This window comes from Nerophis ophidion, linkage group LG22 (genome assembly GCF_033978795.1).
Source record: "Nerophis ophidion isolate RoL-2023_Sa linkage group LG22, RoL_Noph_v1.0, whole genome shotgun sequence".
In the NCBI taxonomy this organism is placed as follows: domain Eukaryota; kingdom Metazoa; phylum Chordata; class Actinopteri; order Syngnathiformes; family Syngnathidae; genus Nerophis; species Nerophis ophidion.
The window spans coordinates 18,796,564-18,820,414 of NC_084632.1; the positions used below are offsets into that span (position 1 = coordinate 18,796,564).

The window sequence follows — 23,851 nt, forward strand, 5'->3', positions numbered from 1 at the left end:
TTGCCATTCCACATTAGTGATGAAATCAGGTGAAGCGTTGGAAGAGTTCAGAGCCTCAGTTTGGTTCAAGGTTCATTCGTATACAGTAGAATGCTGTGATAAGACTTACTGTTATCTGCTTGCACTTGGTTACTAAAGCGGACTTCTGGTGTTCTGCTGTACAATTATTTATTTGTTACATCAGGACAGCAGAAGTCAGTCCTCTCTTTGTAAAAATGTAAATGTCCTGAAGTCATATTGAATATGATCGTTGAGGGCTCAGTGAAATGAGAAAGTAGTAATGATAATGAGGAATAATGAAGCGTGCATTCAGTTTTATTGTAAACAGTTCAGCAGACACATGATGGATTTTGTTTGTTTGATTACTACATTGTTGATGTGATTTTTTTCTATCATTTGGCTTCAAGCTTGGCTGCCAGTGCCCTGGTACTATTGGCAGCATATCTTTGTGTATTTTATTAATACTCAAATGTATTGACTCCAACCTACTGTTTCAACAGTACATCGGGCAGCATGGTTCAGTCACAACAAGTAGCTCCTGGGATTGTTCTTCTTGTGCTTGTGCAGGTTTTTTGCAGTTACAAAAACATCTAACAAAAGGCACATTATATTCAGTTCATGCATTAGTCACAAATTTGAATACACACGTATAATTTAAATGACTATACCACTGCAAAAATACACTACTGGTACTGTATGTGACGATCTGTCACTTCATTTCTGTTTGTTTTCCTCATTCTTATTTTTACTTCTTATTCAGTACTTTTATCTTGGTTTCCACTTCCTCCTTGTTCTGCTGAGCACTGTTCATTACACACACCTGCTGATGATTGGCAGCTGGTCCACACCTGCTGCCAATCAACATGTATGCTATTTATGCCTTGTCTCGAGCACTCCTCAGTGCTCGATGATAATTATATGTTTGGAACTTCTGTTGGCAAGACTGCTTCGTGTTTTTGTTTTGATGAGAATTAAAGTCATCTTACCTGCTCTCAGCTCGCCTGGTCCTTGCATCTCGGGGTAACAAAACGGCAGTCATGCGGTTTCCTGACACTGTAGAGTTTGGATGAATGTGTTTTTTATTCTGTGAGTACTCCAATTCCTCCCACAGTCCAAAAACATGCATGCTGGATTAATTGAAGACTCAAAAATGTCTCTATGTGTGAATGTGAGTCTGAATGGTTATTTTGTCCAGCTCAACCAAGACCCTGAACGGAAAGAATGATGAGGGTCGGAACATAGAGAATAGGTATAGACTTTTTCAACTCAGCCGTGCTTCAACACAAACCATATTATTAATCTGCTAAGGATGTTATGTTGACATTAATTATTTCTGAGCTACAAAAACACTTCAGCTTTATTTACAGCAACATTTAGTGAGCTGGCAACTTATGTATCACCTGCATTATATGGTTGTATAATGGTTGTTGTTTTTTTTACACCCACATGTTTTTTTCTTTTCTTTTTTATAAATAAAAAAGCTTTATTGAGCATTAACAGTGCATAATGCATGGATAAACCAAAGTTACAATACTCAGAGGGTTTCCAATTTTTTTTTATAGTAAAACAATTTACTCACCGTACACATTGTATATAAAATTTTTTATTCACCGTAGTCTTACAAATAGAGAACAAACGAATGGTTAAAACTGCTATCATATGAACAGGGGTAGGATTAAATAAACTCTGCTTCTTCGTACTCCTTTTTGGACATGCTGTAATGAAACTGCTGGAAATATAATGAAACAACTGGAAATATGTGATTTATTACATTGTAATTGTATGCATGTTCGAAATAAAGTGACACCAACCAACCAATCCACCTCCTCTCCCTTCACTTTTCAACACAAACAAAATAAAAAGCAATACTTTTATTTAACTAAATTGTATTTAATTCCTATTCATCCATATTTTTTCTAATTTCTTAATTGAATTAAATTAAAATAAAATTGTTTCAAATTAAAATATATTTTATTTAATTATATTATTAAAATAAAAATGAATACATTAGTAATATAAATAGAAAACAAATGAAATGAAAATGGACAGCAAGATGGAGTAATTTACATTAACAGAACACAGTAACTTTCAAGTCAAGTACTGTAAGTACCGTCTCCATGATGTGTCCATATGGAGGCTTTTCTAATGTAATTTTCAATTACATAATTAGGTGAATAGGCCATTTTGTTGTAATTAAGAAAAGCTCTGAGGAAAATAAACTTGCTGTGTGTAAGTGTAGAGTTCAAGGCCTTTTTGGGTGATTTAACACAGGTTTGTGTGCGCTGGATGAGGAATTGTGTCTTTTTGTGACAGCTTTTTTGTGTCGGATCTGCTGATGGGAGGAGGAATGATGTGTGACTCACTCCAATAAATAGTTCCAATCCCAGCATTAGTCACAGAAAAAAAGAGATGCCATCTTTTCTCACTCATAAATGTTTTTTGTGTATAGTCATTATTTTCTCCACTTTTGTCCATTCCAAGTGTCCGAGAATGCGATATGGACCATTTCTAAAGTCGTGGAGCAGCTTCGTCTGAAACACTGATCGTATGACACATAGGGAGGTGTACCTTTCACATTTTAATTAACACAATACAATTTTGGCAGCACGGTGGTACAGGGGTTACTGACTTAGCGTCCTTTCGTGTCAAAGTGTACCAATTTGTCGGAATACATCCTCAGACTTCTTCTGTCTAGGTGAGATGCATGTTTTATGATCTGCAATAAACTTCCAGGGAGAAAGGAAGTGAGGAAACACCTCGCCAGTAGAGCATGTCGCTATAAATAGTTTACGTTAGCGATTATAATAAAAATATTACTAATACCATACTTGGGTAATATTCAAGTCACAAAGTGTAAATGGAGTATTGTTGCCGATTTTTGAATGGTTATTTATTGGATTTTATGGGTGAAATAGAGGAACTCCCATTGGCTCCGCTTTAAACTGACTTTTATTTACGTTTTTTTACAAGTTAAAATGCATTTTTTTTTTTAAATCTATCCATCGTCATGGGTTTCATAATGATTGTGAACGATAGGCAAAATTCCCAAAAAAGTTCAGTTCCCATTTAAGGGCAATATACTCTGCATTTTACTCCATAACACAGCTGCTTAACTAGCTCACCAGTTAGTACTTCTGTGTTAATTTTCGTTGGAATTTGATAGGCGGGAGGTTGCCTAATTTTAGCTATTTATTCCTCTTTTTTGGGGGTTTTTTTGTGAAAAATTGTGTCGAATCACTTAAGTCATGCATTATTTTATTATCACTGCATCTAAAAATTAGTCTTTGTGTTGCCCCAAATCCATGCTATTTAAAAGTGAGCACTGTGTGGATTTTTGGTTTTGTGTCATCGACATTACAAGAATCCTACTTGCAGTTTGATATGCCGATTCCAGTGCAGTTCAATTTGTTGTTCTCATCTTTGAATGTAGAGAAAATGTGTATTCAAAATGCCCGTGCTTTATCCCATAATGCCGTTTTAAATTGGACATCATTCATAACAGTGATAATGTTTTGGTTTGTTTCTGGTAAAAGTTAATTCTAGATCAGTCTTTCTTAAACCGTGGTACGTGTACCACTCGTGCTACTGGCATCCCATTGAGAGAAGACATTGTACAGTAAGTGATTGTTTCATTATGTCATTACTTTTTTTTAGCACTAAGCAACTCTGCTACACAATGCTTAGTGTTTCACCGAAGCTGGATCTGTTTGGCACTCAGCTTCTAAAACTTGTTGATCATCCGCCTTTTATTTAGACTCAAAAATATAAGGATCATTTGTCCCAAAGTAATCATTGATGGTTATCATGAAGTCTGCATGAATAGAAGTTGTTTTGAAGAAAAAAGTGAATGTTATGATGCATTTGTGTAATGAATATGCCGCCGTATGTTTGAAATGGACAAAACATGTAAGTATTACATGTTATTGTGAATGTGCCTGTTACTACATTACATAGATGCTTACAACACATATATAAAATGTTGATGGAGGTTTTTTTTAAGAGTGCTTTATAGACGAAATCGAGCAACCCTCATTGGTTCCATTGTTACCTGACTTTTGCTAACATTTATTTTGAATGCGGTAAAAATATAAAAACATAGGTGTTCTTGTATTACATAAGGATTGTGAATGATAGGCAAAATCCCAGAAAAGTGCAGTTCCCCTTTAAGATTGACTTTGCACTAGAAGTGTAACGGTACGTGTATTTGTATTAAACCGTTTCGGTACGGGGTTTTCGGTTCGGTTCGGAGGTGTACCGAACGAGTACACATGCTTGCAGCATGCTAGGACAACATGTAAAGGCCAGAGCTGTAAGACCCTACTGCCTCGTTAAGATCTCCCGTTTGGGAACACTTTGGCTGCGCAATACAACCATGGAGGACGGTGTTTTGCCGATATTGTTCAGCAGCTGCTTCTGACAACACGTCAAACATGTGTTGCACCTTTCCTGCTTCCGTCTCCCAGACCGTAGTCGAGCAGCGCAGGGGAGACACTCCTCCTTCAGGGCTGATGTATTCTTGGGGGCAACACCCTTCAATCTACCCGGCAGTGGGTCTCCACAGCTCCGGACTGCAGGGTAAATGAAGAGTTCGGCGATTAGTTGCAATCCGTGGCTTCATTGAAGTCTTGCACACAGTCAATCCAACAAAACACTAGCCACTCCCCGCACTCACCTACCGCTCCCTCACCTCGCTCGCCCACACACTCACCTCAATGCTGTCACATATTAAAGGGCCACACGCACACACACATACGCTACTCTTAACACATGCTAACCCATTTGAAGCGTCACCACCGCATTCATGCAGCCTCTCCTCGGCGAGTCAGGCAGGGCTAAAGCAATAACAAATGTTTTTATAGCAGCAGATTTGAGTCCATATTGCATTAAAAACTAGATTTTGACCCACTTATATGGTGGAAGAACAAGGAGCCCATATATCCTCTTAATGCCAAGTTAGCCAGGCTAATAAAAGTCACTTTATATGTAGAAAGGTTTTGTTAAGAAACCATTCTGAGCCTTATCTTATTTAGTTTTTATTTTATACATGTTGACCCCATTAACCCTGACAATGGACCCTGTGTGTATATGTATGTTATGCCATTGTTTACAAATGTGGTAAATAAATAACCCAAAAATATGTATATTTTGTAGTTTTCTTACTGTACCGAAAATGAACCGAACCGTGACCTTTAAACCGAGGTACGTACCGGACTGAAATTTTTGTGTACCGTTACACCCCTACTTTGCACAATTAAATTTAGGATCCAAAAGGGATGTTCTGCTAAAATGCTGTCTCCCACAAGCTTTGGTCTAACAAAGCCATTTCTCGTAGTTTGTCTAGGGTTTTGGAAATGGGATGAGTTTTTCTTCTTCCAAAATCTCCGGATTTCGTTTGTCCGCATTACAGATGCCCCATACACATCTAAAAAGGATTCCACTGATTTTTCCGTGTCCGTCTCAATGCTCACCTCTGATAACTTGGAGCAATATGGCGACTTGGTTGTAGTAGGAGGACACTGTGAATTCCCTGCAATGGGTGGAAATACTCAGAATGATTTACAGGCCAGAAGCTTTTATTAAATCGCGAGTCACATCCCTGTTTCTGCCAATACTGTATATTGTTTGCCGAAACATTTGTTATACTCCATGTCTTTCTGCAGCCTGTGTAATATTTTTAATTAAAGTGATCACTGATTGACACTCCTGCTTCTGTTTGGTGATTAGGGTACTCACTTGCCGCCAATCTCCATTAGGGTGCTTTATATGCCAGCATTGAGTCCAAGACAGTGCTGGATCATTGCTGGATCAAACGTTATGACAGTCCGCCTTAAAAAACATAATGGAATTTTTAATTTTTCTATGAAGGATAAAACACTGAATATTGACAAAATAATGAACGGCAAACCACCTTTCGATTGACACATTTTACAATCAAGTAAAAGGCAACAAAAATGCAACAAAGAGTGAAATATGAACACGAAGGGTACAAAATAAACCCACATACAATCTGATATATCAGATACATCACTAAGCTTTAGAACTTTGTTGTGAAAATCTCCTTTCGCCTCTGTGGAAACGCTCCCCATCCACACTGCTTGGTACCTCGTCTGAGCTGCTGTGACTTACATTACCATAATAACTGATTAGATGACCATAGTAACTAATTAGGTTACCATAGTAACTAGTATATCATCTATAAGCGCAGATCCCAACCATTGAAATATTTTGTATAGTTCAAGACTTACGGTCATTATAAAACCTCACTGCAAATCATAATGGCAGCTACACTTTCCATCTTAAAGATCTAAACAAATATTTGGGAATGTCTGGCGGGCCAGATTGAAAAACTCAACGGGCTGCATGTGGCCCCCGGGCCTTAATTTGCCAAGGTCTGCTGTATAGCGTTGCCCTATGCTTTTGTGCACTTCCCCGCTGCACCAGCTACATGTGTTGGGTTAATAAATATCTCATTTTACATGCATGTCATTTCCTGTCTCCGCATCGTGGGGTCACAACTACGGCAACCATGCCACGTCATAACATTTGGAGCAACACACTAGGAATGTTCCAATCTGGGAATTATAACAATACCGATCATTTATGAATGAGATTGGCCGACACCAATCCCGATACCGATCACATGTATTAACTCTACGTTTTTCAATGTATTTATTCAGTGCTACTGAACAGTTTAACAATATCAGTACAATATTTTAAGTAGTTCCTTATTTTCTTTTATTACATAAATTATTTTGATCAACACAAAGTCAAAAAGCAAAAATTACAATAATTATTGTTTATTAAAACATTTTTTTTTGTCAGGCTTTCCCCTGACAGTTTGTCTATGTTTTAGTTTTTTCCTCTGCATTTGTCTGTTTCCTCTGTTTAGTATCTCCTGTCTTTAGTTCCTGTCTAGTGCTCTTATTTTGTCAGCTTCCTGTTTTGTTCCCTGAGTGCTGTGTTCCTCCTCTGCTGCGGCTGATTGACACCTGTTGCCAATCAGCCCGCTCCCATTTGTACCTGCTTTGTCTTGTGTCAGTTGCTGGATCATTGTATTGTCATTCGGACTTCTCGTTGCCATATGTTGCTCTTGTCGTGTCGATGTGATTTTTTTCAGCTATTACCTGTCGTGCTACATTTTGTCCTGGTTGTCGTAGCGGTAAGCTGTCCTTGTTAGCCATTAGTTATTTCCAGTTTTTCTGTTTGTTATCCACTAGCTTTTATGCTAAAGTTCCTTTAGCATGAAATGCTTTCTAGCTTCCAGTGCTAGCTCTCTTAGTTTGTTATTCCGCCCACGTGCGTGCTTTTTGTTTGTTCTTGTTTAGTTTTAATTAAATCGTGTTTTCATATTCTATGCCTGCCTCCGTCTCTGCATCTTGGGGTTCGACATCAACAAATAACTGTGACATTTTTGCCCTCAAAAGTATTCTGGTGTCCAGGGAATTACTCTCTAAATTTGTAGCATTAAAAAAAAATACTATACTTCCCTTGGTATCGACACCACCAATTTATGGCTTGATTATGGCTCGGTCTGCCCTCTTCTTGCTGACTGCAACAATGCTGACACACCAACAGTTGTAGTTATATTATCTTCTCTCGAGACTGTTATTAATCTGTGTGTTTATTTCCTGTTTGTAGCATCTTTCTTTCTGCTGTAACGTGGTTCTATCTACACTTCTTAAACTTTACTAAGCACTAATTTCATCTGTTGTTTATAACCGGCTTAGCAGCTAGTTTAGCTGTTATTTTTAGGCCATGTCACGATACGCCATATATATCTCGATATTTTGCTTTAGCCTTGAATGAACACTTGATGCATATATGCACAGCAGTATGATGATTCTATGTGTCTCCATTAACATTCTTGTTCATACTGCATTAATACAGTATGTATGCTCATTTTAAACTTTCATGCAGAGAGGGAAATCACAACTAAGTCAAATGACCAAAACTGTATTTATTAAAGAGTTATTAAGCAGTGGCACAAACATTCATGTCATTTCAAAACATAAAGTACAAGATTGTCAGAGACATTTTGAAACAAGCTATTAGTGCACTTTTGTGCATGATGTCACTAAGATGACATATCAAAACACTAAATTAAAGTGCACTTTTTGTACAGAACGCCACTACAATAGTTAAAAACAAATAAAGTGCACTTTTGTGCATGATGTCACACAAGATGTTTTAATAAGTGTCAAATAAAAATGAGCTGCATAATATGAAATCAAATCGCTATGTGGTAGTTTAAGGGGATATTATCTCCTTATGTTGTTGCATATTTTTTTCACACGGTGTTGATGTGGAAATGGTTGCCTCGGCATTTTGTTGGTGTGGCACAGAATGGAGATGTTGAAATGCGGAGTAAGCACTCTTTATTCTCTAGCAGGTGACTTTTCAAATTATGCTACATATTAGCAGTAATGCTACTTTTTGTAGCAACGCTTTTGCCCCACACTTGACAAATTGCGGTTGTCTGTTCGACATATTGCCACTTGAAGCCAAACCACCGCCAGACGATGGACCCCCTGCTGTTTTTCTTGGGAATGATTTCTTCCTTAATTTTTTACCGGATTTGCACCTTCTTTCTCTCGTATTACCACTCGCACCACAGCTAACGTTACCCATGCTGCTACCTCTCTGCTCGGCGAGGGCGTACAGTATACGTATGTGACGTATGTAAGAAGGTGCGCTTGATGTCTGTGAGAAGGAGAGACAACAAAGAGGGGGAAGAGCCTGTAGTGTAATGCCCGCAGCTAAAAGCAACTGCGTGCGAACGTATACTCGACTATCACGATATAGTCATTTCTTATATCGCACAGAGAAAAACTCGCGATATATCGATATATCGCCCAGCCCTACTAAAAATAATGGAGATGATCAATATTAGCTTTTAGGAACTGTTCCACACTGTGTGTGGAGACACATATTTAGTTGCTTGTCAGCTGTGGGACTAAAAATAAATACAATATCAGTCAAAGTTGATCTGTGTTTGTACACTACATTGAAAAGCATTAATCAACAATGTTGAATACATTATTTAGAAAAAAAAAAACGAAAGTCAGATTCTGATCGGTTGTAGATTGGCACATCCCTAGAACAAATATTGACAGCCTTATATTTGTGTGGATGTCTGCTGCATTGGTCGGAGTGGGAGATTGATTTAATTTTCCATCACCTCTTAACCTGCTCGGAAAGCAGCTTTCCCTCGAGAGAAAAGTAAAAGTGGAGATGACATTTCCATGCTTCTCACAATCGTTTTATCTGATCAGGCTGTTTTTAGAGCGAGCGGCCCACTCACCACCACAAGGAAAGCCCCTATCTCTGATGCTGACCCATGACACAAAACTGCTCTGGTATTCGTCTGCACACACTGGTTAATGTCTGCACATCCATGTGTTGAAGAAGGAAACCGACTGGTGTTGCTAGTTGTCTTCTGCAGGAAGTGGTTGCTGGGCACAGGCAGTCACCTACGGTATTAGATGACGTCTATAATTCAGGCTTGGCCATATTTAGGCAGGGCTCAGTGCTTTGTAAACACCAGCAGCAGCAGTAGGGAGGGTTTCCTCTCAGCACTCGTGCCTGTGTCCCCTCATAGAGTGCAGAAAACATGCATGACGTGCAACATTATAGATTTCGTTACATTTACCTGCTTTTTTTGAGAATTTTATTGAGGTACTTTGAGATGGACTACCTGATCTGCAAGTCAACATTTGGACGACTGTAGTCAAGCTCTATGTTAAGCCAACATGAGCGAGGCCTTCTTAGTTGGCTCGGGAGAGACGGGTCCGTTCACACTCAGCAACTCGCAGTCCTTCAAACTGAAACCGCATTCGACGTCCGCCTCGCCTTGCGGATCCCCCAGGATGTCGCCCTGTGGCTCGCCTCGCAACTCTCCTCTGCTGTTTCGCAAGGTCCTGGTGAACCGCAGCATCGCCTTGCAAAGACGCTTTACATTGGCACACACACCCAGGTACTGTTATTAAAACTACATGTCATTGGGATGAATGTCAACTACTGCAACAAATACATCCATGATGCTTATTGGAGGACATTTAGATGTTAACTGGCTTTTGATTTTGCACAAGTAACTGTGCTGCAGGACTGCTTGTATTTGAGCTTATATAGATCCGTTATTTGATATATTTTTGCTGATATTGGATCAATATCAGATCAGGACACCCGTAGTTAATAATATAGAAGTGTTACTGTTTAAAATGTTTTTATTTGTTTGTGGTTGCAACAAAAACCCTTTGCTGATGTCAAAGTAGGGTTGTCCCGATACCAATATTTTGCTAGTGGTACCGGTACCAAAATGCATTTCGATACTTTTCAATACCGTTTGATACTTTTCTAAGTAAAGGGGACCACGAAAAAATGGCATTAGTGGCTTTATTTTAACAAACAATCTTACGGTACATTAAACATATGTTTCTTATTGCAATCGAAGAACAACTTTGTCCTCAAATAAAATAGTGAAAATACTAGACAACTTGTCTTTTAGTAGTAAGTAAACAAACAAAGGCTCTTAATTTGTCTGCTGACGTATACAGTAACATATTGTGTCATTTTACATTCTATTATTTTGTCAAAATTATGAGGAACAAGCGGTAGAAAATGTATTATTAATCAACTTGTTCATTTACTGTTAATCTTTGGTTATTTTCTGTTTCAAAATTTTTTAAGGTATCTACACTTCTGTTCAAATGTAATAATCACTTATTCTTCTGTTGTTTGGATGCTTTACATTAGTTTTGGTTGGTACCACAAATTTAGGTATTGATTCGATACCAAGTAGTTACAGGAAAATTGATCATATTCAAAATCATCATGTGTCCAGGGTCCTATTTCCTGAGTTTATAAACATAATATGAATTTTAAAAAGAGAAAAAAAGATTTTATCGATGCAATCATAGTATCGACTAGATACGCTACTGTACTTGGTATTATTACAGTGGATGTCCACCCATGGCATTTGTTTACATTCAGGCACGGTAGCTTTTGTTAGTGGTGAAGCCTTGAGCTGTTGTATCCTCTTACAGTGTGAATGTGAAGCATGTATAGCTATTCCTTGTCCTGCAGAGATGACACTTGTAAGAAATGTACTTAATTTGTTGCCATAGAGGCGATGATTAGTGATTTAGAAGAAGCTAAAATACTGCCAGTATCATACTAGCCTAACCTCCCGATTTTTCCGAGAGACTCCCGAATTTCAGTGGCCCTCCCGAAAACCTCCCAGGGTTACCATTCTCCCGAATTTCTCTCAATTTCCACCCGGACATTAACATTGGGGGCGTGCCTTAAAATGCACTGCCTTTAGCGTCCTCAACAACCTGTCGTCACGTCCGCTTTTCCTCCATAGAAACAGCGTGCCGGCCCAGTCATATGATATTTGCGGCTTTTACACACACACACAAGCGAATGCAATCATACTTGATCAACAGCCATACAGGTCACACTGAGGGTGGTCGTATAAAAAACTTTAACACTGTTACAAATATGTTCCACACTGTGAACCCACACCAAACAAGAATAACAAACACATTTCGGGAAAACATCCGCACGTTAACACAACATATACACAACAGAACAAATACCCAGAACCCCTTGCAGCACTAACTCTTCCGGGACGCTACCACTAACTACCCCGCCACCCACCCCCCCACACACACACACCCCCGAATTCGGAGGTCTCAAGATTGGCAAGTATGCCGTGTACGGATGGATGTGCGCTACTAGCTAGCTAACCATGTCTCAAATCACCTCTTTCTGAGGGCATTTCAGTGTTATAGCTTCACCTTTATCATCCCTTTTTAGGCCAAAATGCGTTCGTTCTCCCTCTTCTGTCTACGCACTGTGTCTGTTTGTAAGTACTCCGTGATTGTGCACTGCCGAACATTCTCCTCTGCGCGTAAAAACATCAATGTCGTGACGTGACAATGCGCAGTCATGCCCGAGAACCGGTACTTTTCAAACAGATTATAGTACCGTTTTTGATTCATTAGTACCGCAATACTATACGAGTGCCGGTATACTGTACAACCCTACGTCAAAGTGTCATTTCGTCCAACTATGTCGTAGTTTGTAGATGCAAGACATACCTAAGGGTCCTATCACACACTACTTTTGAACAATTTTTAACCAGAAGACCAGCAATAGTGTGTATACAAGTGTGTTGTTTAGTCTTGCTGCCGGAATTCAAACAGTTTAAAAGTGGTTTTGTTCCCTGCTACTGGGGAACACGGCGTATTGTGTACCTGTAGTTGTATGCTTATGAGTTATTTTTACTCTAATGAGTTGTGTATCTCCAAGAAGCGCTATTGTGCACTTTATCATCAATTGTAACTCTGCACTTGTCCAGATGCATATGTTAGATACAACACCGTAACATTAAAGAGCGGAACAGGTGGTCACAAACGCTGGCAACCGTAGAACAGCTACATATGTGAGCTACAATGATGATAATACATAATGCTAGGTTAGCCTATTCCCTGAAGACAAACACAATTATAAAACGTTCATCTCCCACATCTGCAGAGCTCCAGGCTTTATTTCACAATGTGTAACGAAGCAAAGACAAAAACAAATATAAACTTTTGGCAATAAGCTATTGTAAAGCCAGAACCCTTCCTGTTTTTAGCTTATCAACCGTCATGGGTGTGAGTTTTCTGGTTCGAATCCAAGTTGTGAATGTGTTGTCAAATTGAATTTAAGATGCTTATGTGCACATGCTGGGGTGTTACCTCACACCGTAGTCAGCAGGCGTTTGGCCCTACCATGTGTTAACTTACTGTGCTCGCTTGCCTGATTACTATCCAATCTGTGAGAAGTTAATGAGTGTTGCACTAAAAAAAGTGACTTTTTGGTGCTGTAAACTCTATTAGAGTAACTGTCATAATTTATACCTAATATTTTTAACATTCAGTAAGAACTAGAGTTTCTTAAGTAAAATTAAACATTTTATTAACATACATGAATTATGGGGGAAGAGTAAGTTTTACTTATGTTTCCTCATACTATTTAAATGTTTAATAGTTGTACGTACATAAACCTAAAAATATTACATAAACTTTACTCTTAAAATCTAGTGTTTTGAAACGCATGCACGACGACGCATGCGCACAGCACAACAGGCTCTGGCCGACAGGATCTGCTCCGGCCGTAAGGATCACTTCACAGAGAACTGCAAGGTTGCAATATGGGTAATTTTTATCTTGCGTTTATAATGTGTTACAGAGTCGATGTTCTCCAGAAATGCATTTGGCGTGGGTTCACAGAGTGTGGCGCATATTAGTAAGAATGTTAAAGTTGTTTATATCACAACCGTCAGTGTAATAGGTATGGCTGTTGACCAAGTATGCGTTGCAATCTCTTATTAGAAGCAGTGAAACAAATGCGTCCTTCTGGCACGTGGACAGTATGGTGTAAAAGTGCGCGTGATGACACGCTGAAGAGTAGTGGTCCCCAACCACCTGGCCGCAGCCGCAGAATAATTTATTATTAAAGTATTTTTTATCACACTCAATTTTTTACTGCACGCCATTGATAAGGGCAGGAGTGAGAAGAGGTTTTAAAATAATTAGCGCTCTGACGGCTATTCAAGGAAATATGGTATATAAAATTTACTTAAAATTTTGGGTAAAATGATGTTCCTGCCGATGAAAAACAAGTAGACTTTACTTAATTTGTTTAAATAAATAGAACTTAAAACTTGGACGTAATTAAGTAACTGTTACTTAATATCTTCACAACTGTTATGTTATATGGTAAGTAGAATTTACTTGATACTGGCAAGTGAGTGTTACTTGATATTGCAGCATTAAATTTTACTTAAATCATTTGCGTGCAAATACAATAATTTTTTTAAGTAAATCTTATGAGTTATTTTTTTCAGTGTGAGCATATTTGATCTACACCAGCTCTTTCTGTTTTTCATGAAGATATTCATTTTTGACTACATTAGATCCATACGCATACTAAATGCATGTAGGTGGTATTCATCGGTAAATGTTTAGTTTGAGTGACACGCACATTTATTTATTTAGTGTTCAATAGGTACAGAGGTAACCCAGTCTTTGCATTCCCCACTTTTTGTAATATTTAGTTTTCAATAGAATTGTGTGCCAAAATTTGAACCTGGTTATTGGATACTGCCTCGGTATTGGTTCAGCCAAACATTGCGCGTTACAAAATAGAGCATGGGTCGCTAAAGTTTTCCAAGATAAGGACCCTCAATCTAAGGGAGAAATAGAGTAAGTAACCCCTACTTATATGTCCTGTACACAATTGTGATTGGGTTTTAAATCAAACCAGTTCTTAATGTACCTTGTTTTTGTGCAATACTAATATATTGAAATAATACAGTATAACTCCGCTAACAGCGAACTGGCAACTGGCGCACTCCAGTATTCACTCGTTGCCAGCTTTCACCACTAATCGTTAGCTGGAAACTAGAGAGAGTGCGAATCGCTAGCTATCCTAAATGCTAACACTAATATAGTAACATAAATATTTATCAATGTTTTTTGATAATGAATTCAAGGACATTTAAATTTAAGCCACTAAATATATACAATAAAGTGTATAGTATATGAAAAACATTATTACAAATATTATATACAAACATGTAGGGCTGGACGATATATCGATATACTCGACATATTGCGGGTTTGTCTCTGTGCGACATAGATAAGACTGTATCGTGATATTCGAATATATGTTCTCACGCAGTTGCTTTTAGCTGCGGGCATCATACTGAAGGCTCTTCTCACTCTTTCCTGTCTCTCCTTCTCACAGACAAGCGCACCTTCTTTCATACGTCGCATACTGTAGCGTCATACGCCCTCGCATGGGAGGTAGTAGCATGGGTAACATTAGCTGTGATGCTAGCGGAGTGGTGCGAGTGGTAATACGAGAGAAAGAAGGTGCCAATCTGGTAACAAATGAAGGAAGAATAAATTCCTGAGAAAAACAGCACGGGGTCCATCGTCTGGCGGTGGTTTGGCTTCAAACGGGAATGCGTCGAACATTTATGCGGCATAAGCGTTTTTACAAAAAGTAGCACCGACTGCTAATTTGTTGCATCATTTGAAAAGTCCCCCGCTAGAGAATTAAGAGTGCTTGAAACTGCATCTCAACATCTCCGTTCGGTGCCATACCCACAAAATGCCTAAGCAACCATTTCCAGATCGTGTGAAAAAAATAGTCAACAACCGAATTTAATAATGCCCGTAGTAACCTGCCACATAGCAAAGGACATACACTATTTGATTTGCTGTTACACAGCTCATTTTTATTTGACAGTTATGGAAATATCTTGTGTGACATCATGCACAAAAGTGGACTTTATTTGTTTTAAACTATTGTGTTTGCGTTCTGTACAAAAAGTGCACTTTAATTTAGTGTTGTTTTGATATGTCATCTTAGTGACATCATGCACACAAGTGCACTAACAGCTTGTTTTAAAAGGTCTCTGACAATCTGGCACTTTCTGTTTTGAAATGACATGAATGTTTGTGCCACTGCTTAAAAACTGTTCAATAAATACAGTACATCCATCCATCCCATCCATTTTCTACCGCTTATTCTCTTCAGGGTGCAGGGGGCGCCGGAGCCTATCTCAGCTAAAACCGGGCGGAAGGCGGGGTACACCCTGAAATACAGTTTTGGTAAATTGACTTAATTGTGGTTTCCCTCTCTGCATTAAAATTTAAAATGAGCATATATTAATGCAATATGAACAAGAATGTTTTATTGTAGACACATAGAATCATCATACTGCTGTGATTACATGCATCAAATGTTCATTCAAGGCTAAGGCAAAATATTGAGATATATATCGTGTATTGTGATATGGCTTAAAAATATTGAGATATTAATAAAAGGCCATATCGCCCAGCCCTACAAACATGTATAAAACATCTTATATAAATACATACGAATACATTATACAAATATATAAAAAAATTAAGTCTGATTAACCAAAAATGTTTGCGGACCTCCTGTAGAAAACCTCTGAACTAGACTGTTTAAGCCACTATGAGGCCCAGGAAAGGTACAAATTTAAAAAAAGAAATCAGAGTAAAGTAATTATGTCAACCAGGCCCTTGAATTGGAGCCTACTTTTTAGTGTGTTTAACGAACAAAATAATTGTAGTTTTGTCAGAGTCATTCGTAGTAGTTGCTATTTTTAGACTAACAACTGTTTTTGTTTATTTGTGTCCTTGAAACGTATTTATGACCATTCCGCTTCTCACGGAGCTGTAAAGCCGCCTGAAGACACTGTAATTTGCATAGCATGCTCGTGTACACCAACTGCTTTTTAGTTTTATCCCGAAACATATTTTTTAAATTTCACTAAGCATTTATTGGCGTGAGGAATTGGAATAAAGGCAATAAAGTCACAAACACACTGTTCATTGCTGTATGTGACCTAGTTGGCATGCCCACATCCTACGTTTCAAAAAATTGCTTACAGCACAAAAATGTTGTCACCCAAAATAGTTTTTTTGTTAAAAAAATGTTTTAATAACCAATACGAAACCCCTCAACCTGCCTTTTTTGTTATTAGTTTTATTGTTACACAGGAGATTTTTTGTATAAATAATTTGTTATTTCACTGCTTTTGCTGTGCATCTTCGAACCTGCCATTTAAGCCCCCGTCTGTAATGTTCACACAAACTGGCACAGTTGCACGTTCCTAGCTGTAAGAAAGGAGGCGATTGCGAATATTCCATCTGTGTGCGTGTCAACATATTTGTCTATTCAGCAGTGATATTTTATGTATTTGTTTTTTTTAATCTGCTGGATGACCAAAGGGGCTGATTAAAACAAATTTAATTTAATCGTTTTGGTGTCTGCTGTTTTTTTTTTTAATGGTGTTTGGGTTTTTTCCACATAGGAAATATCCATCCATCCACCCATCCATTTTCTACCGTTTGTCCCTTTTTGGGGTCGCAGGGGGTCGCAGCTGTTTCGGGCGGTAGGCGGGGTACACCCTGGACCAGTCGCCACCTCATCGCAGGGCCAACACAGATAGACAGACAACATTCACCCTCACATTCACACACTAGGGCCAATTTAGTGTTGCCAATCAACATATCCCCAGGGGCATGTCTTTGGAGGTGGGAGGAAGCCGGAGTACCCGGAGGGAACCAACACAGTCACGGGGAGAACATGCAAACTCCACACAGAAAGATCCCGAGCCCGGGATTGAATCCAGGACTGCTCAGGACCTTCACATTGTGAGGCAGATGCACTAACCCCTTTTTTCCCACCGTGCTGCCCACATAGGAAACATATTATTATAATATATACCGTATGTTCAATATGAAAACACTTCTAGAATTGTGCACTTTCTTGCTTCTGGATAATTCCAGATGCACCATCACAACACCCCATAGCATACCTTCAGCATGCTAAAAGTTCCATATTTTCTGGGTTCTAGAGCACACTGGTATTCACCCAATTTTAGAAGAAATCAATTTGTTTACTTGTATTAGCTGCACCGGACTATAAGCCACAGATTAATACCGGTACGAAAGATTTTGTAAATGTTTGTTTACATAATTGAATTTTTTCCAAACGGTGCCTGTACCACGCCAGTAAAACGGCTGATCAAACAAAACAGAAGTCATCGTCATGGACTCACTAATTGCGGAAACTAGCTCTCCAATCAGCTAAACAGACGCAATCACACCGAGGGGACGTTTTGGTGAATTTTTTAAACTGAAACAATACAATAAGAAAGCCTTGTAAGTTAATACTACTAACACAGACACTTGTAAAGGTGTTAGCATATTCGCTAATGGTAACGGCGCTAGCTTGATTACATTACGATAGCACGTACAAATATGCATTAAAACTCTCCTACAGTTGGACAGTTTAGTAAGTATGAATTGTATTAGTTATACTGTAAAACTTACAATAGTTGCTTGGAGTGATGAATGAAGAATCATTTTGTGCAGAAACATACAGTTCAAGAAACGAAACAAGAAGTACATTTTTAACTAGCAGCACCTGCAGTGAGCGAACTTGTCCAAAAATTGGCGCCATAGCACAAAAAATAACACACCTTTTCAATGTCCCTGTCTGAGTTCTTCGAAAACTATTTGTTGAATACATTGTATACAATTATGGCCGTTTGCGAATTAAAATTCATAAATTACCCGCACCGTTTTATTAGCCGCAGGGTTCAAAGCATAGTAAAAAAGTAGCGGCTTATAGTCTGCAAAATGCAGTTCTGGTTCTGTTGTCTATATAGCGTTTCAATCCAGCCCTGAAAAGGTGGTTCATATCTTATGTGTGCTGTATGTCAAAAACATGCCAAAACACCACAGGTTGGACCATATGATACCATAAATGTGGAGGGAAATGAGTGTTTCCATGGTGACAGCCGGTATACTCAGAACCCTCATTTAAATAGGGCAGTATGTGTCACTTTTGCACTTGGTTTCAAACATACCCACAGTCTTAGTAGATCACCCGCACCACACCCACTAATAGTACACAAAATGGTATACTATTTAGCAGGTGTTATTTGTGTGTTATTAGATCAGGCCCTTTACAGTATGTGCTTCATCAACAATATTAATCAGCATTTGGGTCGCTGAAAGGCATCCGTTCAGTCTTGCTTGCCTTTTTGATTGCCTGTCTCAACAAAGACTGGGCTAAGCCAGCTTTACCAGGCAACAAAAACACCCTCCAGACATGCAGTAGAGTCAGGTCTCCCTTATTCCAAGTTGGAACAGCCCGAATGTTGCTGTGCTGGCCAACTGTCGAGGAGTTGCCTAACTTTCTCATCCTCTCCAGGTCAACAGTCTTTTAGTCATGGCAAATAAAGCACATCGTAAAAGATGATCTTCTGTAATCCGATGCCAACTCTTAAGTGTGTGAGCCCCGGCTTTGGATAGCCTGTAAATATGCGGACCCATTGACTGGTCCTGAGGACTCTGTGGGCTGTCCTCCGCTGCAACCTTTAGGGACAGTCCACGTGCTTGCATTGGTGGACGAAGAAGTTAACCTTTGTAAACACTGGCCCCTGCAACAGAAAAACCTCTTGGTCTTTTTTTTTTTAACCAGAGAAATTGCATGACGGAGCTGCTTTTAACCTTAGTTGACTTTCAGAGACCGTGACTGTCAACTATAAACTCGCTATCTTGAAGTGAAGCTGGGAAAAGTCCTTCTTTTAATTCCTTTCAGAGAGACGCATTGGCCCATCTTGTCAAGACTCGTCTGGGACCTTACCGGATCATCTGTTCAACATTCCTCTCCTTTTTTTTTTTTTGTCCCCTCCTCCTGCGTCCTAAGGCACTGAGGATTAATCAGATCCTTCCTGCATCTGCCTATATCACTTTTGTTGTTCTCTCTCACCTGCTTGGGTTGGTGAAAAAAAAAAAAAAATGAAGTCAGTCCACACCCATCCGCTGGTTCATTAATAAAAATAAGAAGAGTAGTTGAAGTATTTCCATAGGAGGCTTGGTTCAGATGTACAGTCTACTGTCATTGCAGCCAGCAGTGTGACTCAAGAGTTTATACGGACGATGATCAGAGACTCTAGATTGCCTAGGATTGCCAAGGCAGCCGGTTTCGGACATGGCCGGAGACACTCGTGCTTGGGGTAGGTTGTTAACCTTTTGGTATTATTACGAGGGGGTAGCTTAGTTACAGTAAAAGTCTTTCACAGGTCACTGATTGACATGAAAAAACTAGGATGCCATTCTTTTGTCACTACTTTGAATTGTATTACTAGACTAAGCACACACTTTTAATGAGCACTGGTACGCGTGTTGTTATCGTAAAACAACCGACACGTGGAATCCTATTTTTTCCACAATATTGTGGGATATTACACGACTACACTCACAGCTGACGACAAGAGGGTAGAGTGCCCCTCGTTTGTTGAACATTTGTTTAAGTAGGGCTCTGATCAGATAACGATATTGATTCCTAGAAATACCATACAAATGCACTCCAGTGAGAGTATGTGTTTTTGGGGACTTACTTTAAGTTCAAACAACTCGTATTAGAGCGAATCACATTTGATTTTACAATGTTTTTTTTCTTATTTGTCGAGAGTTCGCTTTGGGGTTGCAATGAACCAACTTCACATTCCTAAGGCAGGAAGCTTGAGGAAGTGTGTCGTCAATCGAAAGTATTTTAATTGCAGGGTGTGACGTGCAAATGCGCAACGCGGAAACGTACACAATGTACACAGTTTATATGCGATGTTATTTAAGGGTTGAAAATAATTTACATAATTAGTAGTTCACTTTATGACTTTAAGGTTGTTTCTGAAACATAATAGGATTTGCTGCCTGTGTTTTATTCACGATACTTTCTGTTCGGAATGACTGCAAACAAAAATGGTTCCACCTAAAGTTGTTACTGTAACATAGGCGTTAAAGAATGTGGATGTTTGCGTTTTAAACACCTATGATTACAAAGTGCAGTTTACATTCCAAAGTGTGCTTCGATGTGTCAGATTGTTACAATGTCGCCAGTCAGTCGGCAGGGTACATTTTATTAGACCCTGTCCTGACTTCTAAGTGCACGCATCGTTTCCATTGCCTGCATGTTTCGATGTGTTTGAAATAATATGTGTTGTTTCTATTCCCAGTCCCAGTCATGCTGGGCTGGGATCATTTGGCTTTCTACTCTACTCTACTGCTGTGTTGACTCAGCTTCACATTGCACATCCCACCATGACCACAAACACATGCCGCGCTTCATGAATTCACTGCTTCCATTAGAGACCTTGTAATCCTGACAGTTTTATTCATAGCTAATTGTAATTGTCAATTCATGTCAAAGGATAGCAGGTTTTCTTACTTAAATGGGTCCAATTATAGAATATGAACTCTTCTTTCCTGTTGCTACCTATGGTTGTGTATTTGAAAATTTGAAATCAAACCATAGAGGCATGGAGGAGATACAGTATTTATAAAACAATCTTACCTTCTTATAAACTTGCTCCAAACAAATCGTTTGGAATTTGAGACTTAAGTATTTCACTTGAGTTAAATCAGCGGATTTCTCCATATATGGTAGAGGTTTACCCAAAGAGGTTCGCGCAAAGGGGTTAGTCCAAATTTGTAGTCAATAAGTTCCTTGATTTTTCTCTGATTTTCTCGCTGTTGCCATTCCTAATACAAAATAGCATATACAATGTTTCCCCCAGAATATTTGTTAGCTAAGGTGGTGTCTCTCCAGGGGGAAGGGGGCGTTGCGGAAGGGGCTGGGTGTGTGTAAGGAGCAGTGTAATTTGTAATTTGGCCTGTCGCCACCAAAATCATCGCTGCCTGGGGGGGGCAATAGACTAGACTGTTGTGAAGTAGGCCGGCTTCGTCACATGAAGAAGCCTACAATTTTTGGTTGTGTTTTCTGCTCCGTATGCTGAATGGCAATATACGATATATATCTCGATATTTTTTCCGTAAAGTAAAATATAAAACACAAAACAGTCACCTCAAAGACTGTGAGCGAGCTGAGCTGCCGCTTATATTTCTAGAACGTCAACGGGCTCATAGTGATGTTACTAGTAGTTGACATGGAAGTGTTTATTATAATTTGGGTAGAGTCCGCTGCATTATAGTCGACTGCTAAACACCTTTCTGCTAACCCGCACCGTCTCCACTCTCTGCTTGCCTTTGCCATGAGCACTGACTCCATGCGCTCTGAATACTCACTGCTGATTAGCTGTTACCGCTCTGCGTGTAACTAATCAGGTTGTGTGGGTGGGACAATGCTGGGTGCTGCACAGACGTACTGACAGAAGCAGAGGCAGTACGAAGCGTAGCAGTTTGTTAGGTCTTTAATTTAACACCAAATAGTAATATAAACATATTTAATAAAGCCAAATACAAATAAGGCAACAAGAGAATTATCCTACACTTCTCTTTTGTAAAGTAAATCTGAACAGCCGATATGGGCATCTACATCAACTATATGATTTGCCTGAGGAGCTGGACAGGAAAAAATAAATAAATAATTAAATAAAAACCCTGGTGTATAGTTCTAACATATATGCCAGTATACTACATATGGAGGCGTTAAAAACTACAACATGGCTGACGACGTGGGGTTGGCCTGGAGGAGGGCTTTGGAAGAAATGACCGCTCACAAAACGGTGCATCCTGAAGAGGTTGTCAGGTTGAAGATGGTCTGTAAAACTTAATCTACGCAACATTTTGACCAAAAAACCACCATTACATGTTATGTAGACAACAAGAAAGTGTTTTAAATGTAGAAAAAATCTTAAAGGCCTACTGAAATTAGATGTTCTTATTTAAACGGGATAGCAGGTCCATTCTATGTGTCATACTTGATCATTTCGCGATATTGCCATATTTTTGCTGAAAGGATTTAGTAGAGAACATCCACGATAAAGTTTGCAACTTTCGGTGCTAAGAGAAATGCCCTGCCTCTACTGGAAGTCGCAGACGATGACGTTAGATGTTTGATGGCTCCTCACATTGATTCTAATGGGAACCTCCAACAAAAAGGGCTATTCGGACTGAGAAAATGACAATTTCCCCATTAATTTGAGCGAGGATGAAAGATTCGTGTTTGAGGCTATTGATAGCGACGGACTAGAAAAAAAAAAACGCATAGCATTGGGACGGATTGCAATGTTTTTAGACACATTTACTTGGTTAATTCTGGGAAATCCCTTATCTTTCTATTGTGTTGCTAGTGTTTTAGTGAGTTAAATAGTACCTGATAATCAGAAGGGTGCCTCCACGGGTGTCTTGACGCGCAGTGTCTCAGGGGAGTCGACGGCAGATATGGACGGCACAAGCTCAGCTTATCTCCGGTAAGAACTGACTTTTTAACCACAATTTTCTCACCGAAACCTGCTGGTTGACATGTGGCCGGGATCCATGTTCTCTTGACCGCGCTCGGATCCATAGTAAAGTTTCACCTCCAGGAATTTTAAACAAGGAATCACCGTGTGTTTGTGTGGCTAAAGGCTAAAGCTTCCCAACTCCATCTTTCTACTGTGACTTCTCCAATATTGAACAAATTCCAAAAGATTCAGCAACACAGATGTCCAAAAAACTGTGTAATTATGCCGTTAAAGCAGACAACATTTAGCTGTGTGTGTGCGCAGCGCTCATACTTTCTAAAAACCCGTGACGTCTTGTGTACACGTCATCATTACATGATGTTTCAAAGATGAAACTCCCGGGAAATTTAAAATTGTAATTTAGTAAACTAAAAAGGCTGTATTGGCATGTGTTGCAATGTTAATATTTCATCATTGATATATAAAGTATCAGACTGCGTGGTGGGTAGTAGTGGGTTTCAGGAGGCCTTTAATACGACCATTTTAAATTGAAGCTTGAAGTGTGTATCCCTTTTAATTTTTTAACATATCGTAACTAAGAGGTAATAAAATATAATGTGATATCTGAGACACAGGGGATGGTTGTCACACACTAAGATAGGGTTCAGGAGGTTTTTTCCTTTCGATACCTCTCTTGCATGTGACGTCACGCCCAGTTACATCACCTGCTCAAACACTCGGCGGGGAAACAAGGACTTCCTGACTATGCAACTCACCATAGCCTATACACTATTGACGTCTAATGTCTTGGAATTGCAACTGCATAGAAAGTCTACTATAGGGCGTCCCCAAACTAGGAACCCGGCCCGCCAGCATGCAAAATTTGGCCCGCAGGACGTCCCAAATGGAAGAAAATGAATAAATAAAAATACTAAATATATATATATATATTTTCACTCTGTCCTGTCCAGCCACTTGGGCAAATCATTATGTTAATGTAGATGGCCATATCTCCTGTCCAAATGTATTTAACAAAAAATAAGTTTGGAATACTTCTCTTGTTGA

At 39.2% G+C, this 23,851-nt stretch overlaps 1 protein-coding gene and 1 long non-coding RNA gene across 8 annotated transcripts in view; one reads left to right on the plus strand and one right to left on the minus strand.

Moving 5' to 3' along the window:
- Window positions 1-23,851, plus strand: part of LOC133540631 (cAMP-specific 3',5'-cyclic phosphodiesterase 4D-like) — a 232,097-nt gene that overhangs the window by 94,182 nt on the left and 114,064 nt on the right. The window contains exon 1 of one of the 7 annotated variants that reach the window (XM_061883401.1): window positions 9,581-9,973. The exons of 4 other annotated variants lie outside the window; for them this stretch is intronic. In XM_061883401.1, coding sequence (XP_061739385.1) covers window positions 9,750-9,973 — 224 coding nt within the window. In that variant the 5' untranslated portion in view covers window positions 9,581-9,749. Of the gene's footprint in view, window positions 1-9,580; window positions 9,974-19,315; window positions 19,619-23,851 lie in introns of those variants that run through there. 2 more of the 7 variants (XM_061883404.1, XM_061883409.1) reach the window with 2 other exon arrangements.
- On the minus strand, window positions 1,545-9,892 carry LOC133540637 (uncharacterized). The gene is made up of 4 exons (XR_009803689.1): window positions 9,302-9,892; window positions 5,734-5,826; window positions 5,469-5,527; window positions 1,545-4,568 (listed from the first exon to the last, which is right to left on the minus strand). It is a non-coding gene; the product is annotated as an uncharacterized LOC133540637 (long non-coding RNA).